The sequence below is a fragment of the Aptenodytes patagonicus genome, chromosome 10 (assembly GCF_965638725.1).
Source record: "Aptenodytes patagonicus chromosome 10, bAptPat1.pri.cur, whole genome shotgun sequence".
NCBI lineage: Eukaryota > Metazoa > Chordata > Aves > Sphenisciformes > Spheniscidae > Aptenodytes > Aptenodytes patagonicus.
The window spans coordinates 23,627,748-23,636,215 of record NC_134958.1 but is presented as its reverse complement, the minus strand read 5'-3'; the positions used below and the strand labels follow the sequence as shown (position 1 = coordinate 23,636,215).

The window sequence follows — 8,468 nt, the reverse complement described above, 5'->3', positions numbered from 1 at the left end:
AGCGGCGGCGTTGCCGGGTGACGGCGGTGGCGCCGGGGCCCGCGGTGGGGCCTGACGTCAAGGCCCAATGGCCGCCCGCCCGCCCGGCAGCATGGAGGCGGTGGCAGGCCCGGCCAGCTGCCGCTGAGATGGTGAGGGGGATCCTGCCGGCCGGGGGGGGGACACGGGGGGACGGGGACAACCCCCGACACGGCCCGGTGGAGGGAGCAGGCCCCAGGGACGGGGGGCCTGGGGATGGCAGCGGGATGGGGCCTGCTGGGGCCGGGGGTGGGAGGGGGGGGGGGCCGGGCCCCGGCATCCCCGTGTGTCCCCGTGTGTCCCTATGTCCCCCGGCACGGGAGGAGGACAGGGCTGATGGGGGTGGGCCCCCCCTCCCGATCGGCCCGGGCCCCCCCAGCAGCTCTGTGCGTGGCCCCCATCCTGCTGTCCCCATCCCGCTGTCCCCATCCCGTTCTCCCCATGCTGCTGCCCCCCATCCTGCTGTCCCCAACCCACTCCCCCCAAATCCCACTGCCCCCATCCTGTTCCCCCCAACCTGCTCCCCCCAACCCAATGCCCCCCAAAATGCTGCCCCCATCTCATTACCCTCATCCCACTCCCCCCCCAACCTGCTCTCCTACCCTGCTGCCCCCCCTTCCGCTGCCCCTCATCTTGCTGCCCCCCATCCTGCTCCCTGAAACCCCCCCAACCTGCTGCCCCCTATCCTGCTCCCCCAACCTGCTCCCCCCAACCTGCTCCCCCCATCCTGCTGCCCCCCAACCCACTGCGCCCCAACCTGCTCCCCCATCCCTCTCCCCCAACCTACTGCCCCCATCCCGCTGTCCCCCAAACTTCTCCCTCATCCCACTGCCCCTCAAACTGCTCCCTCCAAATCGTTCCCCCTAACCCACTCCCCACAACCTGCTCCCCCAACCTGCTGCACCCCAACCTGTTCCCCCCAATGCAGTCCCCAGAACCTGCTCCCTGCCCAGCTTGCTCCCCCTTGATTCACTCCCCCCTAATCTGCTCCCCCCAACCCTCTCCCCCATCCCTGCTCCCCCCCAACCCTCTGCCCCCCTAATCCGCTGCCCCCCAACCCTCTGCCCCCCAGGACCTCAAGGGCCAGTACTGGACGGACGATGACTCCGACGGGGACAATGAGTCCGAGGAGTTCCTCTATGGCGTCCAGGTAAACACCACGCGTGCTGGGTCCCATGGGTGCCGGCTCCCATGGGTGCCATCGGGGAGCTCGGGGACCCCCAACCTGCACCCGGTCCTGAGTGTGGGGCTGCGGGGAGGCTCTGGGTCTGACGGTGCCGCGGGGTGCTGTGCCGCAGGGGACCTGCGCCGCCGACCTGTACCGTCACCCGCAGCTGGATGCCGACATCGAGGCTGTGAAGGAGATCTACAGCGAGAATGCCGTGGCCGTCAGGTGGGTACACCCGCCAGCCCCCACACCTGGCTGTGCCATCCCCCGGGCACCCAGACATGGCATTCCCAGGACACCCAGCTGTGGCATCCCTGGACACCCGGCCATGGCAACCCCAGGCACCCAGCTGTGCCGTAGCCAGGGCACCTGGCTGTGGCATCCCCAGGCACCCGTCCATGCCATCTCCGGGGCACTTGGCTGTGATATCCCCGGGCACTCGGCTGTGCCACACCCAGGGCACCCAGCCATGGCATCCCTGGGGCACCCAACTGTACCACCCCCGGGGCACCCAGCCACGGCATCACCGGGGCACCTGGCTGTGGCATCCCCAGGGACCCAGCCATGCCGTTCCTGCACACCCAGCTGTGCCATCCCTGTGGCACCCCGCTGTAGCATCCCTGGACACCTGGCCGTGGCATCCCTGGGGCACCCGGCTGTGCCATCCCCAGGGCACCCAGCCGTGGCATCACCGGGGCACCTGGCTGTGCCATACCCAGGCACCCGGCAGTGCCATCCCTGGGGCACCCGGCTGTGCCGTATCCAGGGCATGCAGCCGTGGCATCCCTGCGGCACCCAGCTGTGCCATCCCCAGGGCACCTGGCCATGCCATCCCTGGGCACCCGGCCGCGCCATCCCCGGGCACCCGGCCACAATCCGGGCGCTCTCCCCTGCCATCCCAGTCTCAGGGGTGCACACGCTTGATACACGGGGAGCCACGCGTGCCCGTCACTGCCCCATGAGCCTGCCCGCCCCAGCACGGCGGGCACCGGACAGTGGTTCCGGCACCATGCCAGCTTCACTTCATCCCCCCCCGCCACGGCGCCGCGTGTCTTCGCAGGGAGTACGGGACCATCGATGACGTGGACATCGACCTCCACGTGAACATCAGCTTCCTCGATGTGAGTCCCCGGCGTGCCCCTGCCGCTGTTGGCATGGGGAGGGGGGAGACACATGCGCGGGGGGGTCTCCAAATTTCCCTCCCCGGCTGGGGGTCCCCGCGGCTGTGCCACATCGTGGCTTTCCCTCGGCAGGAGGAGGTGGCGACAGCGTGGAAGGTGCTGCGGACGGAGCCCATTGTCCTCCGCCTGCGCTTCTCCCTCTCCCAGTACCTCGATGGCCCCGGTGAGTGGGGATGGGCAGGACACGGTGTCCCCACGTGCCCTCGGGACGGGGACGGCGGTGGCACCGATGGCTTGTCCTCCTCTCTCTCTCCGCAGAACCGTCCATCGAGGTTTTCCAGCCATCCAACAAGGAGGGCTTCGGGCTGGGTCTGCAGCTGAAGAAGTAAGAGCCGAAACGCAATGGGCACCCAAGGGTGGTGGGTGGGCCGCGGGGTCACCATTTTGCCCCCAAACTGGCCAGGTGCCACATGTCCCCGTGCCACCACCTTTTACCTGCCCCACAGCCCCTTGACAGCCTCACCACCAGTTTTGGGTGGGGAAGAGGAGGAGCTGGGTGGCATGGACCACCCATGCACCAAGCTCAGTGGGCACCAAAGCACCCATGGGTGCTGGCACCCCGCTCGGGCACCCATGCCACCTCTCTGCCAGGATCCTGGGCATGTTCACGTCCCAGCAATGGAAACATCTCAGCAACGATTTCCTGAAGACCCAGCAGGAGAAGCGGCACAGTTGGTTCAAGACGAGCGGCACCATCAAGAAGTTTCGTGCTGGCCTCAGCATCTTCTCCCCCATCCCCAAGTAAGACCCCGACGGTGTCCCCAAGGGACCAACCCTCTGTCCCCTCACCCTGGGTGGCTGGGGACCTGGCATCATGCCTCAGTTTCCCCACTTGCCTCTCGGACGCTGCTGCTCCCTACCAGAGCCCAAGGAAGTGAAGGTTGCTCCCAAAAAACAGCCGAAGGCTGAATTCGGCGCCGGATGACGGAGGAGTAGGGGACGGTGACAAACTGGGGAGCTCAGCGGGACTCTGTGCCCGCAGGTCTCCCAGCTTCCCCGTCATCCAAGATTCGGTGCTGAAGGGCAAACTGGGCATCCCCGAGGCTCGCGTCAACCGCCTGATGAACCGCTCCGTCTCCTGTACGGTGAAGACCCCCAAGGTGGAGGTTTTCGGCTACCCCCCGCCCAGCACCCAGGCAGGTGTCGCCCCCTTCAACATCCTGGTGGGTGCCTCCCCGCCTCGGGGTTTGCTTTCCTCTCCTTTCCCTTCCCGGATTCCCGGGGGCTGCTGCGGGGTCGGATCGCTTGTTGCGGGGTGGTGGGACCCCCTCGGGTTGGGGGGAGCCCCTGTGGGGCTTTGTCCCCTGCGCCTTGTCCCCAGCACCCTTGGGTGCTGGTGGGCAAGCTGGGACGCCAGCCGTGGGGTCCTGTGGGGTTTAACACCCCTCTTACACCCCCGATGCGGCTGCGTCCCCGGGAGGGTGTTGGCATGTTGGGGGTCCCGCTGTGGCAGGGAGGGGGGGGGGGTTCAGGGCTGCCGATGCCACGCGGAGGTGGGGGTGCGTGGGGGAAAGGGGATAACGCAGCTGGCTCTGCTCCGGCTCCGTCGCAGGTCGGCGGCCACTGCAAGAACGTCCCTACACTGGAGTACGGCTTCCTCGTCCAGGTGAGTGTCCTGCATCCAGCTCATCCCCATCCCATTGCCCAGGGCATCCTCCCCCCTGTCCCATGCCCCACTCATCCCTATCCTGCTGCCTAGAGTGTCCTCCCCGCTCATCCCACATCCCGCTCAGCCCCATCCGGCTTCCCGGAGCATCCTCCCAAGCGCCGTGGCCACCACGGGGGCTGACTCCCACCATCCTCTCCCTCAGATCATGAAGTACGCGGAGCAGCGGATCCCGACGCTCAACGAGTACTGCGTGGTGTGCGACGAGCAGCACGTCTTCCAGAACGGCTCCATGCTCAAGGTGCGGGGACAGGGACCAGGCGGGCGCGGGCTGTCACCCCGTGTCACCATCCCTGACCCTCCCCACGGCTCCTGTCCCCTCCGCAGCCGGCGGTGTGCACCCGGGAGCTCTGCGTCTTCTCCTTCTACACCCTGGGCGTCATGTCCGGCGCGGCGGAGGAGGTGGCCACGGGCGCAGAGGTAGGGGGTGAAAACGGCGGGTGACCACGCCGTCACCTGAGGGTGCTGTCCCTTCACCCCATGCTCTGTCCCCAAGGTGGTGGACCTGCTGGTGGCCATGTGCCGCGCCGCCCTGGAGTCCCCCCGCAAGAGCATCATCTTCGAGCCTTACCCTTCCGTGGTGGACCCCAACGACCCCAAAACACTTGCCTTCAACCCCAAGGTAAGCGCCGGGGGGCAACGTTCCCCCATGCCGGGGGTCGATGGGGCTGGGGGAAGCCCTGAGGACCCCTCCAACGGCCGTCCCTCTCCTGCCCCACGTGTAGAAGAAGAACTACGAGCGGCTGCAGAAGGCCCTGGACAGCGTGATGTCCATCCGGGAGATGACCCAGGTACGCCGGCATGGCCCCGCACCACCCATGGCCCCGCGTGAGACACCCCCCCCCCGCCCCCCCCCCCCCCCCCCCCCGTGCAGGATCCTTCGCCAGGGATGGCGTTTTGGTGCTGATCTCCATCCGCCCACGGTTGGGTGGGTGCCGGGGGACCCGCCTGCACCCCTTCTCTCCTCTGCCAGGGGTCCTACCTGGAGATCAAGAAGCAGATGGACAAGCTGGACCCCCTGGCCCATCCCCTCCTGCAGTGGTAAGGCCGAAGGTGCTGCGGCCCCATCCCGCTGCCCCACGTCCCTCCCCCCCGCCCCACGTCCCCCGGGACAGAGGATGGGGTGGGGGGCAGCCGGGCAGCCCCGGCACGACCCCCTTGGCCTCTTTCTCCTGGGGGGGTCGCGACCATCCACCAGCCTCGGGGGGTGGGGGGGGGAGGTTCTGGCACGGCTCCCGGCTCGGCCCTGCTCCCAGGGGAGCGTGGGACCACCCTGTCTGACCTTCCTCCTCCTCCTCTTCCTCCTCCTCTTCCCAAGGATAATCTCCAGCAACAGATCCCACATCGTCAAGCTGCCCCTCAGCAGGGTAAGGGGCCTGGCCGGGCTCCAGGTGGGGTGCGGGTGCAGCACGCGGGATGGAGGGTGTGGAATGTGGGATGTGGGATATGGGCTGTGGGATGGAGGGTAGGGGAGGCGGGATGTGGGATGTGGGATGGAGGGTATGGGACGCAGGACACAGAGTATGGGATGCGGGATGTAGGATATGGGAGGTGGGATGCAGGATATGGGAGGTGGGACGTAGGATGTAGGATGTGGGATGTAGGGTATGGGAGGTGGGATGTGGGATACGGGACACAGGGTGCAGACTATAGGATGCGGGATGTAGGACATGGGATGGGGGACACAGGGTGTGGGACGTGGGATGTGGGATGTGGGACGCGGGATGGAGGGTATGGGAGGTAGGGTGTAGGATATGCGATGCGGGACGTAGGGTGTGGGGTGTGGGATGCGGGATGGAGGGTACAGGTTGTAGGGAATGGGGTGCAGGACATAGGGTATGGGGTGCGGGCCGTGGGACGGAGGATGCGGGATGGAGGGTGAGGGAGGTAAGGATATGGGGTGGGCGATACAAGGGTCTGGGGTGTCGGAGGCAGCCTTTGGGATGGGGTCTGCAACCTGTGAGACGTGGGAGGCAGGATATGGGATAGAGGATAGAGGATATTTGACGTGGGCTCTGGGACGGGGGCCAAGAGACGGGGGATGCCGCGGGCCCTCCTGGCAAGCTCGGGACGGCCAAAGCAGGGCTGGGCCAGGCACGGGGCCGGGCTGCCGTGCATGATCTCCGTCTGTCTGTCTGTGTCTCTCTGTCCTCTCTCCCCGCCGGCGCCGCCTTTGCTCGTCCCTTTCCCCTGGTAGCAGCTGAAGTTCATGCACACCTCCCACCAGTTCCTCCTGCTCAGCAGCCCCCCGGCCAAGGAAGCCCGGTTCCGCACCGCCAAGAAACTCTACGGCAGCACCTTCGCTTTCCAGTGAGTTGCCGGGGGGGGGGGGGGTGCGGTGGGAGCCCCCCAGGTGGATGCCGTGGGGCAGGGTGCCGTGGGGCTGACATGGGGCTGGCCTTTTCCAGCGGCTCTCACATTGAGAACTGGCACTCCATCCTCCGCAACGGGCTGGTCAACGCTTCCTACACCAAACTGCAGGTAATGCTCCCCTGTGCCCGACACGCCCCCCCCGGGGCAGGCAGGCAGGCAGGCAGGGGTGCAGGCAGCAGGAGACGCGCTGCCTGCAGAGGCCGGGCTGCCTCCGCCACCGTGCCCAAGCTGTCGGGGTGACCCCGCGTCGCTCACCCTGGTGTTTTCCTGCAAGCTGCATGGAGCAGCCTATGGCAAGGGCATCTATCTGAGCCCCATCTCCAGTATTTCCTTTGGATACTCAGGTAAGAGGCTGCCTGCGCTGCCCGGTCCTGCCTGCGCTCCCATCCCCACTCCCTGCATGGGCCCGGGGATGTTCGGCATCGTGCCGGCCGGAGGAGCTGCGTGGGAGCGGGCAGCGTCCCGCATCCTTCCCACCCACACCGGCCTCTTCCCAGCCAGATTGGGGCTTTCCGATGCACCAGGGAATTAAAACCCCAACATTTTCTAGGCTCCGAAAGCCGCTGCGCCCGCTTTTGGGGGGTTCCCAGGGTTCGGCCGCAGGGCGGGAGCACCCAGCGTGGCTGTCCCCGTCTGTGGCATGTGTCCCCGCGTCACACCAGGGGTGCTCCCTGCCCGAGAGTGACGGCTGCCGCCTCGCTTCTCCGCAGGGATGGGGAAAGGGCAGCACCGGATGCCTTCGAAGGATGAGCTGGTGCAGAGGTACAACCGGATGAACACCATCCCCCAGGTGACGGGCTGGGGGACACCGCGGGAGGATGGGGATGGGGACACGGCCCCCACGTGTGCAGGGGATGGGGTGAGCTGAGCCCGGCCGGGGCAGTAACGCTGGTTGCTCTCCCCGCAGACCCGCTCCATCCAGTCCCGTTTCCTCCAGAGCCGCAACCTGAACTGCATCGCGCTTTGCGAAGGTGCGGGGACACGTGGGGGGGCTGGAGAGGGGTGGTCGGGCAGCACCCACATCCTTGGCTCAGCCAGTGGGCGGAGGAGGGAGGGAGTGAGGGTCCCCACCACAGGCTGTGCCCAGCGGGGACCTCCGTCCCCCATCCGACAGCCCCTTCCCCCGGCAGTCATCACCTCCAAGGACCTGCAGAAACACGGCAACATCTGGGTCTGCCCCGTCTCGGACCACGTCTGCACCCGCTTCTTCTTTGTGTGAGTCCCAGCTGTGCCCACCTCGCCGGCACCCATGGGACACCCACGGGACACCCCCTTACCCCCCCCTTCTCCCCTTCCAGGTACGAAGACGGCCAAGTGGGAGATGCCAATATCAACACTCAGGACCCCAAAATCCAGAAGGAGATCATGCGTGTGATCGGGACTCAGGTGTACACAAACTGAGCGGCGGTGGGGACCCCCCCGGGCGCCGAGCGAAGACCCCGGGCGAGGCCGGGGAAGGACGAGCGGGTTTCGAGCCTCCCGGGCAGGGCAGAGATGGGGGCCGACGCCGGCGGCTCCACCCTGTACATAGGCGTCAAGCATCCAGTGAGCACCAGGCGGGTTTAGCGGTCCCTTGTCCCCTCCCCGTCCCGTCCCCCGGTGTCCCCGACCCTGTGGCAGCGTGCAGAAGGAGCTGCGGGGGCTGGCGTGGCCGATGGCCGCCCCTCCTGGCGTTGGCAGCGACGGCATTTTTATCGATGATGAGAAACCGAAGAAAAAAGAAGAAAAAAGAAAAAAACAAAACAAAAAAAACACACAGAAAAAAAGAGAAAAGGAATCTGTGTCGGTGTAGTTGAAGTATTTAAACAGCTTGGGGGTGTGGGGAGGGGACGGTGGGGAAGGGACAGGGGCACGGGGTGGGATCGAGGGGAGGGGACGGGAGCGTGGGGCAGGATTGGGCCTGCGGGGAGGGGCTTGGGGCCGCGGGGAGAGGGGCGTAGGGAATTGATGGGGCTTTGGGAAAGGGATGGGGCTGCGGGGAGGGAATCGCACCGTGGGAAAGGGATCGTGCTACGGAGCAGGGTCCACACCACGGAGGAGGGATTGTGCCTCAGGGATGGGA

The 8,468-nt window shown here is 66.8% G+C and overlaps 1 protein-coding gene across 5 annotated transcripts; it reads left to right on the top strand.

Annotated features, from left to right (window-relative positions):
- The first annotated feature begins 70 nt into the window (after nucleotides 1-70).
- Nucleotides 71-8,181, top strand: PARP6 (poly(ADP-ribose) polymerase family member 6). Of its 5 annotated transcripts, none has more exons than XM_076348578.1 (22): nucleotides 71-131; nucleotides 1,091-1,168; nucleotides 1,317-1,411; nucleotides 2,247-2,307; nucleotides 2,440-2,530; nucleotides 2,626-2,692; nucleotides 2,959-3,108; nucleotides 3,350-3,503; nucleotides 3,920-3,973; nucleotides 4,179-4,274; nucleotides 4,361-4,453; nucleotides 4,530-4,655; nucleotides 4,759-4,824; nucleotides 5,007-5,074; nucleotides 5,352-5,400; nucleotides 6,234-6,343; nucleotides 6,442-6,514; nucleotides 6,681-6,750; nucleotides 7,117-7,196; nucleotides 7,314-7,377; nucleotides 7,537-7,621; nucleotides 7,705-8,181. In XM_076348578.1, exons 1-22 carry the CDS (start codon nucleotides 129-131, stop codon nucleotides 7,805-7,807), a joined length of 1,836 nt encoding a protein of 611 aa, XP_076204693.1. In that variant the 5' UTR covers nucleotides 71-128; the 3' UTR covers nucleotides 7,808-8,181. The 5 variants fall into 5 exon arrangements, with proteins under 5 accessions (XP_076204693.1, XP_076204692.1, XP_076204691.1 ...); XM_076348577.1 differs by having other exon boundaries at nucleotides 6,231-6,343; XM_076348576.1 differs by having other exon boundaries at nucleotides 3,350-3,530.
- The last annotated feature ends 287 nt before the right edge of the window (nucleotides 8,182-8,468 follow it).